The sequence below is a fragment of the Dendrobium catenatum genome, unplaced genomic scaffold (assembly GCF_001605985.2).
Source record: "Dendrobium catenatum unplaced genomic scaffold, ASM160598v2 fragScaff_scaffold_1076, whole genome shotgun sequence".
NCBI lineage: Eukaryota > Viridiplantae > Streptophyta > Magnoliopsida > Asparagales > Orchidaceae > Dendrobium > Dendrobium catenatum.
In genome coordinates, this window is record NW_021319538.1 from 697,952 (window position 1) to 718,655 (window position 20,704).

The 20,704-nt window shown below is 34.5% G+C and overlaps 1 protein-coding gene across 6 annotated transcripts in view; it reads left to right on the forward strand.

Moving 5' to 3' along the window:
• Positions 1 to 20,499, forward strand: part of LOC110094528 (lysine-specific demethylase JMJ25) — a 45,402-nt gene extending 24,903 nt beyond the window's left edge. For 4 of the 6 annotated variants that reach the window (XM_020819776.2, XM_020819777.2, XM_020819779.2 and 1 more), the window contains 11 exons: positions 869 to 968; positions 1,060 to 1,192; positions 1,282 to 1,345; positions 1,434 to 2,106; positions 4,566 to 4,895; positions 6,244 to 7,293; positions 7,382 to 7,454; positions 7,565 to 7,650; positions 18,652 to 18,771; positions 18,886 to 18,957; positions 20,136 to 20,499. In XM_020819776.2, coding sequence (XP_020675435.2) covers positions 869 to 968; positions 1,060 to 1,192; positions 1,282 to 1,345; positions 1,434 to 2,106; positions 4,566 to 4,895; positions 6,244 to 7,293; positions 7,382 to 7,454; positions 7,565 to 7,650; positions 18,652 to 18,771; positions 18,886 to 18,957; positions 20,136 to 20,141 — 2,707 coding nt within the window. In that variant the 3' untranslated portion in view covers positions 20,142 to 20,499. Of the gene's footprint in view, positions 1 to 868; positions 969 to 1,059; positions 1,193 to 1,281; positions 1,346 to 1,433; positions 2,107 to 4,565; positions 4,896 to 6,243; positions 7,294 to 7,381; positions 7,455 to 7,564; positions 7,651 to 14,079; positions 14,513 to 18,651; positions 18,774 to 18,885; positions 18,958 to 20,135 lie in introns of those variants that run through there. The other 2 variants (XM_028698374.1, XR_002302883.2) reach the window with 2 other exon arrangements.
• The last annotated feature ends 205 nt before the right edge of the window (positions 20,500 to 20,704 follow it).

The window sequence follows — 20,704 nt, forward strand, 5'->3', positions numbered from 1 at the left end:
TAAATATTGATGCATAGGATCCAAAGCAGCAATTGAGCTTTTCACTTAAGGCTTATTTACCAAAACATGCATTTCATGTATTAAAATAATTTGAAAAATACTACTTACATCTTCTACAAATGAAAGCTTAATTCAAGATGCTACAAATTTAAATGAAAGGAAATGGGAAAAAATGAAAATCTTAAATGTCTTTAGATTTATAGTGTGATAAAGCATTTTTTTATTATTAATAATGTTTTGTTTTTCTTTTACTATATAAAATTTCTTTGTAAAAAACATGTATGTGATGTTATCTTTCAACCTATGTTTTTATAATAGAGAATGATAGAAATTATATATTTCATATTAATAATTTATACAATTTAAAAATGTGTTCATAGCGTGTCAAGTGTTCTACGTTTTGCAACTATGCAACATCATTATGTGTCTTGTCCATGTCTGTATCTGTATCCGTATTCCTGTGTTTGTATTTTTTGCTTCTTGGCGAAGCACTAAATCTTAGGCTCCAGCATATCTTAATAAGATGATGTGACATCTAGATGTTACCAAAATAATATAATATATAACAATCATATTTTATTTTGTTACTGGGAGACTTTAACTGATAAAAAATAGCCTTTTTGGAGCAGCAGGACAAAATATTGTGATGTTACTGAATCAAACAGCCCTTGAAATTTTCATGCTGAAGTTACGTTAGTCATTTTACTTTTCTTCAGCATTAGCTTTTTGCCTTAAAATGTATGAATAATTTATTTATTTATTTCATTCTTTATCTATTGATTATAGTATGTTACGAATTTTAGTTTAGATTGTATTCATTGTTTTCTGTCTAATCATGCCGATGTGTTTATTGGTTGGTGGTGTGTAGGTATCCACAGTTAACTCCTGATGATTTTGCTATTAAATGCCCAGTTTGCCGTTTCAATTGCAATTGCAAATCATGTTTACGCATGAGAGGAATTTCTGAGGTGAAGTTTTTTTTTTTCCTGCTTTCATCTTTGTTTTTCTTTCAAACCATCATTTTAGTTGAGTTTCTAAAAGCCTAACTATCAATCTCAGCCTCCTAAAAGGGCCATTCAAGAGGAGGACAAAAAACAAAACTATTTATATGTATTACGTCTGTTGCTTCCATGGTTCAAAGAACTACGAAAAGAACAACAATTGGAAAAGGAACTTGAGGCTCAGATAAAAGGTATTGATATACTAGACCATAATTTTGCTGCTTCCTGAGTCTTCATTCCTCTGACTTACTGTTCTCTCCCATAATTCTCTTATGGCTAGGCATTGCATTGACTGAACTAAAGTTGCAACAAGCTCCTTGTGCAAAAGATGAACGAGTATATTGGTTTGTTTTCTTTCTGCTACAGTTTATTTGCTATTCATTTTTGTTTTAAACACTTGAGAAACTTAACATGCACTTGTGTTTTTGGCAGCAATTACTGCAGCACATCAATTGCAGATTTCCATAGAAACTGTTCTAGTTGCGCCTATGACCTATGTTTGTCTTGCTGTCGAGGGCTTCGTGAGGGGTGTTTGCCTGGGCACAGTAGCCAATGCGGAGTAAATACTGAAGCCTCTGAAGATCTTCTAAATGCACTATTGCAATGGAGAGCAAATGCTGATGGTAGTATTTCTTGTCCACCTGAAGTATTGGGTGGTTGTGGTAGTTCTCTTTTGCAGCTCAAGCATATTCTTTCAGAAGATATGCTTTTTGAGTTAGAAAAGAAGGCTAATGGAATTGTTGGACTCAAAAGCAGTGAACTTACTGAATCACATGAAAACTCTGGAGCTTGCCCCTGTTTCTGTGTGTCAGAAAAGATTGATTCTGATAGTGACTCATTGAGAAAAGCAGCTTCTAGAGAAGGCTGCGAAGATAACCTTTTATTCTGTCCAAGTGCTAGTTGTATTCCAAGGGGAGAACTGGAGCATTTCCAGAAGCATTGGGCTAAAGGTGAGCCAGTGATTGTCCGTGATGTGCTTGATTTATCTTCTGGATTAAGTTGGGAACCAATGGTCATGTGGCGTGCATTGCGAGAGAAGAAAGTGAGAAAGGTTAAAACTGAAAATTTTGAAGTAATGGCGATTGACTGTTTGGACTGGTGTGAGGTTAGTTACTGTACCTTTCTTGCTTATGGATTGGTCAATATCTATCATGCTAAATGTTGTTGCAAGACATATTTCTATGGCCATATCAACATCTATTGTATTTTTCTATTCATTCTCTTAGGATACTGATAATTGATTGGTATTTTAAACTTTAATTTTTTTTTTGTGTTGTAAGATTAGCACCATTTTCTTTGCATAAACATGATTCTATGGCTCTGTAAAAAGGTTTTCATAAATCATGCTGACCATAAAACATAATGCCATTTCCTCATTATCATCCATAATTTACAAATTCGCGTGATTCAACTAATGAATATTGACATTGTCTTTTTTTTATGCATAATTTTCTAGTAATGTCCAATAATTTGTTCAACCATTAGATTTGTTTTCTATGAATATCTTTGGTTTGGAACATTGAAATTTGTGCCTAAATTGTTGTAGTAGCATCATTTGTTCAATGAAAAAGCTCACCATTTGTTTCCATTGAAAAAAGATTCCCATTGGACAGCCAATTAACATTTAAAGATCATAAATTTTACCTCTGGATTTTTGCCCTGCATTCCGGTTCATGCTCATCATTCGAGAGCTTGCTTAGCACTTCCGAAAAACTCACATTGACACTTCAAGGGTGTATGTGAATGGATGAGTCATTGGGCATGGAAAGAGCCCTTTAATGTTGTACATGAAAAAACCCTTAAAGGGGCTAAAAAAAAATCAATTTACGACCTTTGTGTGCATATGAAAAGAATTTTATGCGGCCATGCAAACAAATACATTTTTAGTGCCATCCATTAGTCCCACAGTTCTATTTCAGTTGAAGAAACCGTCAACCATGGCTTATAAAAGGAAGGTGTAGGTGATTTATTTGGGTTTTTTAAATATGTTGATGTTTAGAAATTCTAAAAGCCTCCAGAAATGGCAAAACACTATAGAAATAATTTTTTTGCAATGTATGTCTCTAATTATATAGTTTCCAAAAAAGAATATTTTTTTAGTTTTATACATTGGTTTTGCCAAGATCACGGGTTCACACTTCACTTGCTCGCAAAGAAGGGGCTTAAATGTACCAAACAAAGAAAGTGTCCGACGCCCCGAAAACTTTATCAGATTGTTGTTTTAAACACGAAAACATTATGATATATTGATCAAATTGACTAATCATTTCCCCTATCCAATCTAATGCTAACAAGTTCCAACCTCCAACGTAATTGATGTACTATGGCTATGTAACTTCATTTATCCATCTGGGCTTGCATTGATTCCCTTAACTTTAAAGAAAGTCGACCAACTGCGAGAAATCTCTTGGAACTTCAATTTAATTTATCCTCAAAATCTCATAATACTCTTCTTGAAACTTCAGAAAAAGCAGGAATAATACCATGAGCATATTGAGCAATGAGCCTTTTAGAGCTCTCAATGACATGAGCCATTAGTTAAAAACATGGGATTAACACATATGAAAAGTTTTAATTTGTTTCATGTGGTGTTATCAAAGAGCCAAGGGCAAACTGATGTTCATCTCTATAATGTAAAATTTTTATCATTTTTAATCCATAAACTAAAACATTATGAGTTCGAGGGCTGCAATCAAATGATGGAAAAAAGTATGGCTGATGAAGAAAATGAAATAAATAGTAGCCATGATTATATTAACCTTATTAAAGTATTAAATTAGATTATTAATCACATTTTAAACTTGAATCATAATTTTTTTGTTTCTCGGGTACTTCATTGTTGATAATCTCTGCAGTGCTTTGTTGTTCTGATATTTTGAATGATAGAAAACTTGAAAATGTATGTTTTTACCTATGAAATTTGAATATTTTATTGTGGTGATTATTAAATTATACTTTTCAAAAGTATTCACCATTGTTAAAATCAATGAAATTATTTAGCACATCACTTCACTCAGCCAAGTTCGTAGTGCCTCAAGTATTAGGTAATCATCTCACCTTGAGGGTGCTTAGCATCTTTAATAACACTGTTTTAGTTTTGCTATTTATAAACTTAATATTATTTTTCAGTATTTATTTCAGTTGTTACTTTTGGCTCATTGGTTGTTTTTGTAATAGACTGCCATTTCGGGAAGATCTCCTTTATTCTGTCTTTTACGTAGTTTCGTCTGAATTTTATTTAATTCAGTTTTAAAGCATCAAGAGAAAATCTTGGGCAGAGTTAATTTGTTTGGATGTACAGACAACCATATGGTCCACAGAGTTTGTGCGACTAATATTGGGAATGAAACCTGAGGTTCACCTATACACCTATATTTCCTGTTCATGTTGGGCTTCGATGAGGAGTTTTTTTTGTACGTCAATTAGATTGTTTTAAATTCTGTACAGGCCTTTCTCTGTTACTGTTTGCTGATTTTTATTATGTACTGCCGTTCATTATACTCAAATGCATGTAGCATTAATTTTGGTACTTTTGTGATGGTTTAAACTTTTCTTTGGGCACAGGTTGAGATAAATATTCATCAATTTTTCCAAGGGTACGCGACTGGGCGATTTCATCAGGGTGGTTGGCCTGAGATGCTTAAACTTAAAGATTGGCCCCCATCTAGTTCCTTTGAGGAGCGTCTACCACGCCATGGTGCTGAGTTCATTGCTACTTTACCTCTTCAAGAATATACAAATCCTCGGGATGGCAATCTTAATCTTGCTGTGATGCTTCCTAAAAATGTTTTGAAGCCTGATCTTGGTCCAAAAACTTACATAGCTTATGGATTTGCTGAAGAATTAGGCTCTGGGGATTCTGTCACCAAGCTTCACTGTGATATGTCTGATGCGGTATTGCAGGATTTTTTTTAGTTGATATTATACATAATTATTGATTAATTTGTTTCTTCCTTGAAATACTAGCATATCTAGCAGAATTTAATCAATTTATTTGCTTAACTTTGTTTAAGATTAGAATATCAGTTGAAGAGGTGGATACATGAACGCTTCTTGTTGTTCTATTTCTGTTTTTGGTATTTGTGTATCAAAATTTTGCTGATGGAGCTCATTGGACAGATCAATTTCATCTGTCGTATCACTTTCATCTAAATTTCATCTATTGAAGCTTGTTCTTGTTGGATATTTTTGTTTTACTTGTAATATTATAGGCGATTCATTTGTCTTGTGCTTTCATTTTCAATGTAACTAACTCATGACCTTAACTTTATCCCTTTGGAAACTCAAAAATTTTTCTTCACTATTGTTTTCCACTTTTTGTGAAGTCAATTACTCAATTAGGGCTCACATTTGGATAAGCTTTCTTTCCATTAGTAATCCAGTTTGTCCCCGACCTTTAACCTATTTGAAACCTCAAGTGTTCCTAGACTACACTTGTTTCCCAGTTTTATCAATGTTGTTTAATGTTCATTCTAGGACAGGCTTTCCTCTTTTGTGTGGTTATATTGTGGTACAAATTGAGTCCTTTACATCTTGGCTTGTGCTATTGGTACTCCTTGTCCTTCTAATATGTTCTGCTGGAATTGATTGTCACTTTCCTGGGTTACTAATGCTTTAAATTTGGAAATAATTTCTGTAATAAGGAAGATGATAGCATTAGCTGACTAATGACCTCAGATCCTTAAAAAATTCATTAAGGGAAATATTTGAAGTTTTTTTTCCTAGACCACCCATTTGAAAGCTAAGGATCAAATGGTTTAATTTGTTATTATTCAGAAATTTATTTGTAACATTGTTTTCATCAGGGAATTCTTAGCAGTATTGACTTAGTTCCTACTCAAGTCTTTCGAAGATATATATATTTGTCTTACCAGTTTTGTTCACCAATTTATTTTTTTATTACGCAAAATGCATGTTAGACATTTCTTATTTTCTTGGGCCGTATGTTTTGTGGATAACTTAGTGAAACCAAAAGCTTTTCAAATATGCTCATTAAGTGATTTGTTTTTCCTATCCTGTATTAGCTTTTCTTCCTTTCTTTCTATTGATTAGTCTGGAAGTAAATTAAAATTCTTGAAAACTAACTTTTCAAATCTTCTATGCAATGAATCTTTCCTTTATTAATCATCTTTAATGTCCATTCTTTCTGGAACATCTTATGTGAAATTTTTAATGTTCATTTCTGTGGGTTTTTTTTTTTTTTTTTGACATCTCTGATTATCATCTCCCATAAATTCTCCAGGTGAATGTACTAACACACACTCAAGAAGTTTCTCTTACTAAGGGCCACCTTTCTAAAATTGAAAAATTAAAAAAGGAGAAACAGGAGGCTGCTATGAAACTACTACATAATGGAGGCAAGCAAGATGTGGAAAATACTTTTTCTAATTGCAAGGACCAGCAGGCACTCAGTAGAGTGGTTAAATCTTGCTCTGATAATGAGAAAATTGATAGTGAGATTCATGTGATAGATAATAAACCTATGTTGATGCTTGATTGCATTAATTCAGATTTCCTTTCTGAAGGCAAGGCTTGTGAGTCCATCTGTTCTGAAGGCAAGGCTTGTGATTCCACCTGTTCTTTGGACGCAACTCTTGGGAAACAAATTTTAGAATTGCTTAGTGATGGAGCTCGGTTTCCAAGAGAAGGTTTTCAACCTGAGTGTAGTGTCAAAGATGAACATAGTGAAAAATGCGCTTCAATTGTTCAGACTACAAGTTATGCAGAGGAATTAGTTTCTATAAATGAATCTCCAACAGTTCTAGAAACTAATTCTAGAACGGTTGGAGATTCATTTATAGAAATTGACCGTCATGATGATTTAAGTCTTGGTAGAAACACAAGAGAATGTTGTAGAACGTCGGATTCAAAAGCTGAAGAAAGCATTCAAAATATTGATGAGAAAAGCCTCCTGTCTAATCCTCGAAGAAGGGGCAGGCCTAGGGGATCAAATGAAAACCGTGGCGGCAGACAGGCTGAATTTTCTAGCTCAAGAAAATCTGGACTTGTGGACAATGAGAAAAAGCAAAGAAAAAGGCGTATTCAGGAAGTTTCTGAGATATCCGCTGAAGAGAAAATGGGAAAAACAATGAAATTGATGAAAGAAAATGACTCTGCAATCATGTTTGGGAAAGAAGAACATCCTTTTCCTGATGATATGATGAATGGAGAGCACATAGAAGGTGGTGCTTTGTGGGATATCTTCCGGAGAGAAGATGTTCCAAAATTAGAAGAGTATCTCAGGCAGCATTTCAGGGAGTTCAAACATATATATGATTCTCCAGTGACGAAGGTATGATGTGGTATTCTAAAAACCTTTTTTATTAGGGTGTTTGAGCCATAATTATTTTAACTCATGATTCAAATGGTTCTTGTAACAGGTATTTCATCCGATACTTGATCAATCTTTCTATTTGTCAATGGATCACAAAAGGAAACTGAAGGAGGAATATGGTTGGTTTATCTTAGCTAGCTTGGTTCTACTCTAAATAATATTGAAGTGCTTATAGCCTTTGTTGTCTTGGTTGCATAGCCCTAAGCTCATTCTGGTGGTTTTTTTCTAGGAATTGAGCCATGGTCGTTTGTGCAGAAACTTGGAGAAGCTGTATTCATCCCAGCAGGATGCCCGCATCAAGTTAGAAACTTGAAGGTATGCTAATTAGGAGATTTTAAGTTGTGTTAACTTTATGCATTATTTTGATCATTGACTAGCATTAAGCATGTTTTACGTTTGTTCACTTAAGTTCTTCTTCCATCTGAATTGTCATGTAAGTTTATGATCCATCGACCCTCTTCTTAATTTAATTTTCTTGCTGTAGATTGATTCCCCTCTCTTTTTTTGTGTTTTTTCTTCACCGGACAAAATAAGGCGGCAACCTATTGCTGGAAGAGGGAAAGGAAAAAAGGAATGAAATTGGTAGAATTTTTTTCTGTGATTTTTATGCAGGAAATTGTCTATTTTTAGGAAAATATATCATTATTAAGTTATTATCCTTTCTTAATCACACTTCACAAAGAAACAAAAACCTTATATTACATAGTCAGCTAGATAAATTCAAATTAAATGTTAATTCAGGATTAATTATTATAATCTGAATTTAAATTCAAATTAAAACATATGCTAGAAAAATAAAAAAAATCAACTTCAACCTTATCTTGTTGAGTCTAATATTTGATCCAACAATCCAATGAGGGTAGCTTCTATCATCATCATGTGACGTTCAATTGACAATCTAATTGCGTTTGTAGACTTTTATTAATGTTAGCTTTAATCTCAACCATTGATTAAAGAATGTCCAGCATCGAGGCTTTTCTTGGAGAAATTGGATATTAAATCTAAAATGAGCATGATCTTTTATCTTTCCATGAATTGATGCCCAAATCGTGTTTATAAAAAATTTGATTGACCACCTGTTAGATCTTATCTCCATATGGATGTTCCTTATTTAATAGGATTTCACTCATAAATTGAATGTCAAGATGAGGGAAAGCTGCGTGTCTAGCTTCGTTGGTGTATTGTTTGACTTTGGTAACTAGCCTGCCAATGCGAAATATTTCCAGTGATCATGTCTAGTGGTTTTAGACTTCTACCCCTACAGGATGTCCTATTCTAAATGTACTTTCTCTTCCATAAATAATCATTTGTGGTAGATATGACTTAGTCTGATTCACCATCAAGCATTAAAGGTTTAAAGGACTTGAAATCTCTACATTTATCTCCGAATAAATCTTCATGTATGATGATCGTTCCAATTGACATGCATTATTTCCTTTCTTCCTTGGAATTTTAAAATTCTCCTACCTTATTGGCTTGAACGTATTGCATTATTCGGCATGATCTTTTCTTAAATGTAACTAGACAAATATCTTACTTGGAAGCTGACCTTGACATGGAGGCCATCGCATTTTGTATTTGTGTTGGGTCTTTTGCAATTGCTTCTTCAACAATATATGAATTTGTGAATTCCTTTCAAAATCTTTGATCTTTTTGGTCAACATTAACTCCACCATCTATAATTGGGGAGATGGAGAAGTGAAGACCAAAGAAGCTTTGTTGTACATGCAGCAAGCATACTTTAAATTATGTCTTCAACTTCTTGTGCGACTCTACTGAAAGCAAATTGAAGGTATGATAAGCTGTCATGCCAAGTTTTTGGATGCTTAGTGGTGTACCCTTGTAGCAGATTTTCTTTATACCACCTCTATTTGGTCATCAATTTGTGGATTGGAAGTAGTGCTCCTTGTCAATCTGGTATTCATGATTGCAAACAAGGCCTCCAATCACCATCTCAAGAATCAACTTTCTCGATCAAATGTAATGTAATTGGGTGATCTAAAGTGTGTCCATGAATTCTGGAAGAAGAGTTTGCTACCTTTTCGCTTATGGTTGTTTTTCTTCTAGGTAATAGAATAATCAACATTGAAAATCTTTCTATGCATTAAGGTACTCATGGCGGCGTATGTTTATCTTCTTCTTTTAGAAGAGAAATATATCCTTTTGCCTTTGGATACATTTAGATTTGATATTGACCTTTGGTCAAAGCGTGTATAGGTGAGTCAATTATTAATAAAATTGCAGATGAACTTATGAACATATTGGTAGGCTCCCATAAAACTCCTCAAATTTGTTACTATATATGGTCTAGTGCACTTTGTGACTGCTTTCACATTTTAAGTTCAATTTTGATCTATATTTCTCAGCCAAAATTCCATATAAACTAGGTATATGTTTTGGTGGAGATGGTTGTTTTTGCTATAGATGGAACACTTTTATTAAGTTTTATAAGTGTCTTCCTATGATCTGTTGAAGAATAAGATTTCACTAGATAGAGGTAGCGAAGTCATGTAAGCATTAGTCACTGATCACAATGCATTAGCTTCATGAATGCAGTTCGGGCATTGCAAAGTCTTGAAGAGGTATGTCACTAAGATGGGAGGGGTGAAACACAGTTGTGAAATTAAATTAGCAAGAATTAAGTATTGAATACAACAACAACATCAAGCCTTTATCCCACTACGTGGGGTCGGCTACATGAATCCTCTTTCTCCATTGTGTCCGGTTAAGAGTCAAATTCTCATTTAGATCTAATAAAGAAATGTCATTTCTAATATTTCCTAATCAAGTTTTTTAGGTCCCCCTCTATCTTTCTTAACATAGGTTAAATCTAATACATCTACTCTCCTAACTAGGCCATCGGAATGCTGCCGTTTTATGTGACCAAACCATCTAAGGCAACTCTCTCTATTCTTATCTTTCACTGGAGCTACTCTAACCTTTTCACGTATATGCTCATTTCATATCTTGTCTCTAAGAGTAAAACCACTTATCCGCCTAAGCGTCGTCATCTCTGCAACACTTAACTTAATATTATGCTTCTCTTTAAATGGCCAACCTTCTACGCAATAAAACATTCAAGGTCTCACCACCATCATATAGAATTTCCCCGTAAGTTTGAGGGGGATTTTTCTATCACACTACAAGCCCGTTGCATTCGTCCACTTCAACCATCCAAATTGAATTCTACTAATAATATCCCCATCTATTTCAATATCACTCTAAACAATAGACCCAATATATTTAAATCGTGTACTCTTACTAATGACTTGATTGTCTAAAGTTACAATCGCTCACTGGATCTATTACTACAACTTAAAATTCCACTCAATGTATTCAATTTTAGATCTACTCAAACGAAAACCTTTAAACTCTAAGGTTGACCTCCATAATTCATGTTTACTTTCAACTCCCTTTCTATTTTTATCAACAAGAAGAATATCATTAGGAAAAAAGCATATAGTAGGGTACAACCTCTTGCAAATGTCTAGTAAGAACATGAGCTATTACTTGTGTTCAAACACAAGGTGGTTTGGCCAAGTATTTTTCTATTTCAATTGGATTACATCAAGGATCAACCTTAAGTCCATATTCTTTTTTGAATATAAACATTATGAACCACTTTCTTTTCTAAAACTCTTCATAGAACTTCCATTGGAACTTTATCACATGCTTTCTCTAAATCAATAAATATTGTATGTAGATCCTCCTTTCTCATCATAATAATGATTCCATTGAAGATTCATTAAGTGATAAGTGGGAGAGATTTTTGAATTTACAAATTATATTCTTAGTTGCTTAAACTCTTTGTCAATGTTGATTTTGGACTAAGAGAGACTTATTGTTATGATTTTACTTTGATGTTAGTATGGTACTTCTTATTTAATATTTTATATTGATTTAATATTTTGATTCTTATGCTCGCGCCTCAATATATTTTGAGGTTTATGTCTTGACTTACAAACAAAAAAACATCTCAATGCCTAATTGTGCAATTTAAAATCTTGCCTATAGTTATAGCCTTTGACTTATCCATTAGAGATATAGACAAGTTTGCCTTGTCTTTAGAACTAAGTGGGACATTTGCAACAATTTTCTTTTCATTTGTGTTTTTTTGCCCTAGAAGAGTTCAGGGTTCGTCTTCAACTAGTATGATTAGGTATCTTGCATTGATCATAGAACTTCCATGTTGTATTTGACTTTAAGGCAGGAGTAAGTTTTGATGCTTCACAATCTCTTTTCTCCTCTTTTTGTTCATTTAGAAGTTAAATTTTTTCAGTGGTTCTAATGCCTTCTCTTTTCAGCCTTAATTTTTGTGCTTTACAACCCATCATCATACATGCTTTATTAAGTTCAATGATTGAAAACAAACGGAGTTCATCTACAATTTGCAAATAAAGGCTTGAGGTAAACTTCGTCAGAGTTTGTACATCCTTATGATTTACTGCAAAGGTAATTGTCTGATGTTGGAATTTACTAGTTGTCCTTGATCGCCCTTCCACCACCCCCATCTTCAAATAAGAGTCTTTTACCAAGCCAAGACATGATGTTTAGGGTCCGTTTGGAGTGACTTTTTTGTTGCTTAACCTTATGTAACGTAACCCAAGGATTGTTTGGGGCACCAAGTTCATGCTTTGTTGTATTATTTTTTGCGTCACGTGGTTAATTTTGGCGTCCTAAGAATTCCTCTTGCGGTCTGCTGCGGGTCGTTTCTTTCCGTAGTTTCAAAGGGCATAAATGACGGAAATGCCCCACTTGCAATGTTCATTACAGACCAACATCGACCTCCTCATGCTCATCCATCTCTGACTCACGATGTTTACGCCTCCAACCTTGGAGAGTCTAGCAGAGGCGTGGTCGTCGTGTTGCGGCCACAATTGCGTCTCTTTACTTTTGATTATCATTGTAATATATTTATTATTGATGTATTAATTTATGAGTTTTATTGTACTTTTTCCTTTTATCCCCCCACTTGAGGGCCTAGTCATGTGTATGCCCTAAGGGCAAGCTAGTCTTTTTATTTTCTTCATTGTATTGACTATATAAAGTCTCCTCCTTCTTTGAGGAGCTAATGAATGATATTTTGATAATTTCAACAACTTGTTCCTTGTGAGGTTGTGAGAAAGCTTTGGAGAGAACCCTAGGTGAGGGAATCGGATCACCCACCAGTCCTAAGAAGCATCCAGGCTCGTAGTCATCTTTATTTGCTTTCTTTCTTCCCCTCCCTCTCCTCCAACTTTCGGCCATCTCCTCTCCACCTCTCGGCCAAATCTCCACCACCATCCCTCCACTTAGGCTGACCACCTATCCAACCCTTCTTTCAAGCCGCCGGCCACAAGGATCCCTCCTCTCCTAGCCACCACCTCCCAAAAGCCATTCCTTCTCTCCTAACCGCCACCACCCAAACTCTAGCCTCCTTACTTTTGATTGCTGACCCCAACCCCAATTTCCCCTAGCTGCTAGCCATAGCTTCCCTCCTTTGCCTCCAAATCTTCTAATCCCTAATTACTTACTTTCCATATTTAGTTTATCTCAATTTGGGAAGATTTCAAATTCAAATTTCAATTCTAATCGAATTGAAATCCTTTCATAAATTAATCAAGTTATATTTGGAAAGTTTCCAAAATCAAATCAATTCAAATTTGAATTCAAATTAAAGAGATCTTTATGATTAAATCTCTTTAATTTAATTTATCTTGTTTGAAAACAAATTAAAATTCTCCACAAATCCCCTTCCCCTTCCTATAGCCGCCGGTCCCCCCTCTTTACCCTCTCTCTCTCCTTTAATTAGGAAAGCTTCCAAATCTCAATCAACCTTGCCTAAACCTAACCCCAATCAAATCCCAGCCTATGCCGCCCCTCCCTCTCTCTCCTATCTAGTTAACACTCCCAATTAACCTATCCAATCAACCACTCAAACTTCCCCAAGATCAGCCGCCACTACCCTTGCTCCTCCCCATAATTTTCTACCAAGTATTCTCTCCCAAAAACTGCTCCTAATCGCAATTCTAGGTTTCCAAGTTGCTGTCCAGATTTTCTGGACATTGTTTTGTGGCTGTCCATATATTTCTGCACTTCTCCTTGCTGTCCAGCCGGCCAGGAGATCATCATTTGCTGTCCGGAAGTTCCAACACACCAAAATTTGTTGTTCCCTCATGCATGGCAGATTCGGAACTTGATCACGGGTTCGTTTACAACGATCAAGGTCAAGTAGACATCATCAAATCTCCATTCTTCGACATCAATTTGGAGATCGACCGCACCGTTGATAGGATTGTCTTCACCCTTGCTGCCGTCATCAACGAACAACTCTCTTCTGTCCAGTGGCAGATTATTTCCAAACCCTGACGAAGGTTAACTCTTCCTCCGAATTTTATACCTTCTGAATTACTTTCAATTGTTGTCATAATTAATTCATGAAGGTTGTGTTAACTCCCTCCGCTAAGCCTAGTAATTTAGGGAGTTGAGTGAGGGATCTATTTTCATAGTGACTAGTCTCATTGTTAATTTAGGGATTTTTCGTTGAAAATATTCCATGTATGCTATGCTTGAGTAATTGATTATTTTGTGATCTTAACCTTTAGTTGTGCGACTTGGCCTAAGCTAGTTTCACCCATTTTTTCGTTTTATTTCATCATTTAAATCACTACAAGTTTACTAGTTAATATTGCTCTCTAAATTAAAGCGCGTAAAATTCTTAGTTAACATCGCCAAATCATTTAAGCCCTACATCATACCTCTCAGTCTTTCGACCCGACTTCAAAGTTCGATCAATCCGCCGATTCCTAGAGCTCTTCCGCTCGATTGATCAAGCCCCAACCACCTCGCCGATCGATCCCGATCCTAGGGCTAGGCGGTGTGCAAGGCGTGCAAATGGAAGGCATGGGCAGCATGCTTCTCTATTTGGTCGAGAAAGGAGGCAAGGGCGGTTGGTGGCATGCATGTCTTCCATCTGGCTGATGGAGGGCAGGGGCTGGGGTCCAATTTTTTCTAAAAAAAATCTGTAGTTCCAGTCCTTCCATTATCCTGGTGTGCGTGAGAGCTGTAGAAGAGTGCTCTTCCATTATCCTCTTCCTTCGATGCTACCTGCACTTGGAGCTCGAGAGAAAGAGACAGCAGAAGCGACCTACGAAAGGGCCTTGTGCATGCGATTGAGGCCAAGACTGAACAAAGACAGGTATGCCACACTCATGGTTTCAGATATTTGATGATTTGTAATTATTATTTTTTAAATACTTTGTAGTTCTTAAAAGCACCTGTGTACTCCTGCTCTAGCAAGGCTGTTGCATTGTAATTAGATCATTTCTTGATTCAAGTTATTTGTAATCAAACTAGTTTACTGTACCAAGATTATAACTCATTATTGGACTTTTGAGGAATACATTTATATATATATTACTTAAAAAAATATTTTTTTAAGTAATATCAGATATTATAATTTTTTTCAAAATAATTTTAAAGTATGATATTATATTGTCAAAAAAAAAAAATTAAGAGTACTTTGATATTTAAAATGCATAAAATATTTCATAAAAATGGGTACAATTGTAATTTAGTAATGTTAGTTTGTTATTATATGCATTTAAATTTTTTTTGAAATGTACACAATTTTTTTTCAACTCAATATATATAAGGATATCAAGGTAATTTGTTTGCATACAACTGCAGCACGACAGCTCGACAGTTATATTTTTCAAACAAAAAATGATGATTCATATACAGTACTTCAGAAAGTAGCTTTTTGTATAACAATTTGACAATCTGTTTTACCAACAACTACAGCAGTCCCAAACGCACCCGTAGTCTCCAACAAGTTTATCAATGCATCAATCTTCTCAGCGTCTATTAGCATCATATATAGGAATCTCCACTTTTGGCTCTACTTTGGAATGATCACAACCTTTATAAGTGATAATCATACCCCCTTTATCCTTTTCAACTAAATTCGCATTTGGAATTGAAGGAAGCCAAGGGTTACTACTTGATCCACCAGTTGCAGTGATCACTGTTTGCATTCTCATTGACTCCATTACTATGGCCATTTGCTCTACTTCTACTAGCTTTGGTGTAAAATCATTGTTAGCCAACTCCTTTTTTTCTTCTCATCTCTTTATTGACTCCAAAACAAAACAAGAAGCGGCTCTCTAGTCTTTATACTTATTTTTTATTTGTGTCATGCAGCAAGAATCGATAATTTTTTAAAAACTTGGTCCATAGACCCTCTTCTTAATTTAATTTTGTTGTTGTTAATACTACCCTATCTATATTTGCATTTTTTTCTTCACCAGATAGAAACTAATGGCTGTACCAAGTACTGTTTCATAGTAAAAATTTCTAGGCAGTGGCCGAATTCAGCTTAATGCAACGATGTTAGTGTCAAGGTGGCTGCAGGGCAACAGCAACTGTGTCAATCAGCAGCTTCCAGTAGCTGCGCTGTCTGTTCTACAATACCTATCTACAATTGCTTTCAAATTTCTGATGGGGAAGGGAAACTGATTTCTGGAAGAGAAATGAAAATTGCTTTAAAAATTCTGTAAAAGAAAATATTTCTTTTGAGATATTCAACAACTTAAAATAAATAATGTTATCACCCAATGCATAAGCAAACTAACAAAATAAAAATATAACAATGGTGATTATAATTTACTCAATCAGTATATAATCAAACAAAAATTTTTTCAACCATGTAATTTTAAAGAAAAATAAATTATAAAAAAGTAAGATATAGAAAAGTAAAAATCATTATGAACACACCTGAATTTTATAGTAGTTTAGTCCAATAATGACCGATGTCCACTCCTCAGAGTCCTCCTCTCTAGAGGAAACAAGGTAGAAGCATAATTAAAGCAACCGTACAGAATCCCCTCGCACATAACCTCTCCTTTTTCTTTCCCAAAGCTCTCCAAGATCTCTCTCAAAGCTCTCTTTCTAGAAATACCAATAACTAAAAGACTTGAAATAAGTCTATTAAGAGAGCTTAAATACAAGGCTTCATGCAAACCCTAATAATTTAATTCTGTAGACACTGATTGTACAATATGATCACACATCGTACACTACTTTTAGTTCTAATAGGACTGTTAGTACTATACAAAGAACAAGATGTTGTATGATCAGTTCAAGTGTTTGAGATGATTACATGTATAATATAAGACATCAACCAGTTCGATTAGTTTAATCAAATTAATGAATAGATGCAAATTGCTCTCCAAATAATAACATATGAATCTCCTACTACTGGTGGTGCTCCACCACATTAATGTCTAAGTGAGTCTTACACTGATCAAAAATCTAAATCAATATCTCATATTGAGAAGGCTGGTGTACAAATGTCGGTGCTAGAGCTGATGTTGGATCTTCTTCTGCTTCCTCTAGCTCGAGGTCCACATGATGAAAATTTTAGTGATCATCACTATGAAGAATGTGGAAGGAACTATTTAAATAGAAGATTGGAAGGTGATCTGGTGGTGCAGAGAATTTAGGGCTATCAAAATTAGGTTGTGGGTCGGGTTTGGGTACAACCCAAAACTGACCCGACACTATTCAACCCAACCCGAATGTGATTTATTTTTCAAACGGGTCATTTGTCCAAACCCGAACCCAACCGCTTTGAGTCCGGGTCAACCTGGACCCGACTCACTACGAGTATATTTTACTAATTTTTTTATTTAATTTGATTTATTTAAACCTATATCAAATTAATGTAAGATTTACTTCAATCAATTTACAATAAATCAAGCTTAATATGGGAAATAATGTTTATTATTTTTTAGAAATATCATTTATTTATTTCATAAAAATCTTTTAAAACCCTCCTAAATTAATTAAAAATAGGTCAAATCGGGTTGATTTAAGGTTCCCGGGTCAACTCGAACCTGACCAAAATTTACAAATGGGTCAAAATCCCTAACCCGAACTTGACCCGGATTGGGTTTGGGTTGACCCAAACCTAAAATTTTTGGGTCAGGTTTGAGTTTTTGGGTCGGTTCAAATATTGACACCCCTAAGGGAATTAGAGATTGTATTTGGATTCTAGAACAAAGGCAATGATGTGACCTAATGCTAGATTTGGCTCTCTTATTTTTTGAGATCTCTAATACTGGTAAGGTTTTAAGGTATCAAAGAATCATATAAGCTGCATTGAAATCAATTTTAGCTATTATAAAATAGGAAGAGAGGGATATAAGAGGTGTGATTTTTATTTGATCCCCAACTTATGAAATGATTGGATTGTGAAGGGTATGTTGAATAATTTGAGCATCTTGAACTAGTGCGTTAACATAAGGAATTTGATAATTTGTTGAGGGTGGTTTTGACAGGGATCCAGTTATAGTCATAGAGAAATGCTAAAGAATGAACTTTTTCATCGGTGGTAGAAAACTTTAGGATTTGGTCAAAGTCTTGATAGGTGATCTCTATGGGCCTTCTATTGTTATAAGATTAAAGGGCAGTGCCCTCACTGTTTATATGAAGGCTAGTAAAAAATTCTAAGAGGAGTTCAGAGTTCAATGGGAAGGCATGAGTAAGAATGAATTGAAGGGTAGTGCGACAAAAAGAGATTGGGTACCTAGAAGTTCATGACTTCCTGATTTATGATTTTGGAAGGGGTGATCCCGATAGACTTATAATGATGATAGGCTTCTTCATTAGCCACTTCAGGGAAGCGAGGATCAACGAGACATGGGGAAGAACTTCATATGAGAGCCATTGAGCTCTTTCCACTAGCCATTGCAAATAGTAGAAACTTATAGAAGAACAAAGAAGGATTTAAATGATTGTAGTGAAGAAAAACCTTTTTTTCCTCCATTTAAATAAAAAGTGGCCATAACATATAGTACAATGTATGTCATTTAATTTGTCCAGTAGAAGATAAGATTAGAGAAGGTCGCCTTAGATGGTTTGGTCACATAAAATAGCGGCCTTCTGATGACCTGGTTAGGAGAGTAGAGGTATTAGATTTGACTTATGTTAAGAAAGGTAGGGGTAGACCTAAAAAGACTTGGTTAGAAAATATTAGGAATGACCTTTCTTTATTAGATTTAAACGAGAATTTGACTTTTAATAGGACACAATGGAGAAAAAGGATTCATGTAGCCGACCCCACGTAGTGGGATAAAGGCTTGATGTTGTTGTTGTTGTTGTATAATTTGATCAATCAATTCAGTTTCTGGAACTTGATTTCTCTTGTATGATGCATAGTTAACAAATCCGATCACATCTAAGAACTCCTAGCCATGTTTTTTTTCAATCTTAATCGTTCCCTGAGGATCACAAAAGTGAAAAACTTAGAGCTGAACTTTGTTCTGTACATGACAGTCTTGCATAAAGGTTGCTCTTGACTTTGTCTCACCTGAAAATGTTCGCGAGTGCGTGAGGCTGACAGAAGAATTCCGCATGCTTCCACGGGATCATAGGGCTAAAGAAGATAAGTTAGAGGTATGCTCTTCATTTTGTCTATTCTCTGTGCATTGCTCAGTCAAAATGGTTAAAATTTCTCATAGAGAAAACCAGCTTTCGGTTAATCTGATCGAATTGGTTGCAATGATGTAGGTGAAAAAAATAGCGCTTCATGCTTTCATTCACGTTGTGAAGGCTTTGGACGAACTGCTAGTGCAAAGCACGGTGAGTTGCTCGTCTACATTTATATTTTGCAGCTAATGTTCAGTTTCTTCATTCCTTGTGATTATTTCAGTACACCTTTTAAACATTCTCACATTTTAACAAATTGATTATTTGTGTACAACTCTGTATAGTTTGGCCTTTTTATGAAAAGGAAAATTTATGAATTTTGTAAACAAAAACAATAGTTTACCTTATTTTGCAAATAAAAACAACTAATATTAATGTTGGCATGCATGCATGGGTTCTTCTTCAAGACTTGCATTCATGGTTGGGTTTGTTGAAATACTAGAGGTTGTAAATATTTATCCGGCTTGTTAAACTATGTATTACTTAAGTTTTTTAGGGTAATACCTATTCTGTATGTCAAGGTTTCACAATAAAATCTAATTATAAATACTAGGGTTTTATAACAAGCTATAGGGGTGTCAATATTTGACACAACCCGAAAGTCCGACACAAACTCGAACCGAAAATTCTGGATTAGGGTCAACCCAGACTCGAAATTGACCCGTTTTTTACTAGTATTTACTACACTTTTTTTTTTTTTTTTGGGGCGGGGCTTTTGAGTCAATTAAGATAAATTCACAAACGTCAAAAGTCCTTTTAGTTGATAGTCAAAACTCCCAACCAACTTATCAAAGTGAGTTGCGTACTACACATGGTTTAAATACATGCAGACATGTATGGTAGGGCTTCTAAAAACCTCAGCATGCATATAGGGTTAGTTATTCCTGTTTACAAAACAATGATTACATAAATCCTATATAGTTCTTATATCTTTGTATTTCTGACACTTAAATTTTAATATTTATTTATATAACACCTAAAATTTTAAATCAAATTAAAATTTCACTAAATGTGTATTTTTTACAATGAAGTACAACTTTTCATGCATATATTTTGATGTGATTGAAACACTAAAATATTATATTAGCAAAAATCAAAATTTAAATGTCAGATATATAAATTCATAAAGAGTTGTGTAGTATGCATGTAAATCACCCAAAAATAAAATAATCATTAGGGTGTTATATGCAAATAATCCTGAATAGGTTTGTTTTCTTGTCAAAAGTTAGCACCTTGGATGTTCTTTTAAAATCAAACTCAGATTTTCTGAATAAGATTGTGAGTTTGTTGTTCTTGATATCCTTTTTTTTTCTTTTTCCCTTGATGTGAAGGCCTGATACTGAAGGCAACGAAAGGACCGATGCAACGCTGCAGGAATTTGGCTGTGATTTTTCTTCTCACCTGGAGCAAATCTGTCTAGATCGAAGCCATTTCCATGATCACTATTCAGCATTATATTAATTTATGAAGGAATTTCTACCTCCTCGCCTTGTTCCTGCAATGTTGTGCTTGTTATTTTTTTACTTGGTCCTATGGGGTTATTTGTAGTTATCTGCACATCTTGTAGGGGATGTTTATTTATTTTTTTTCTTTATTTTTAAAATAAAGTTAAAATGTTTTTGCTTGGTAAATTTGTGAGTGTAGGTTGAATTACATTTTTACTATTTTTTTATTATATAGTTTTTCTTTTTTCTATTTGGTGGCCTTCAAACTATGATGAATTAAATTTAGATTTTGTTTGAGATAATTTTAGGTTTTTTTATATTTTTAAAGATTCTCTTTTTCAGTCAGTTTTAAATGTTTTTTTTTTTTAATATTTTTTTAAAGACAAATTTTAATAAGTTGTGCAAAGTTGTCTTCCAAACTCTTATTTTTTCTAATTGTTTTTATTTTAATCACA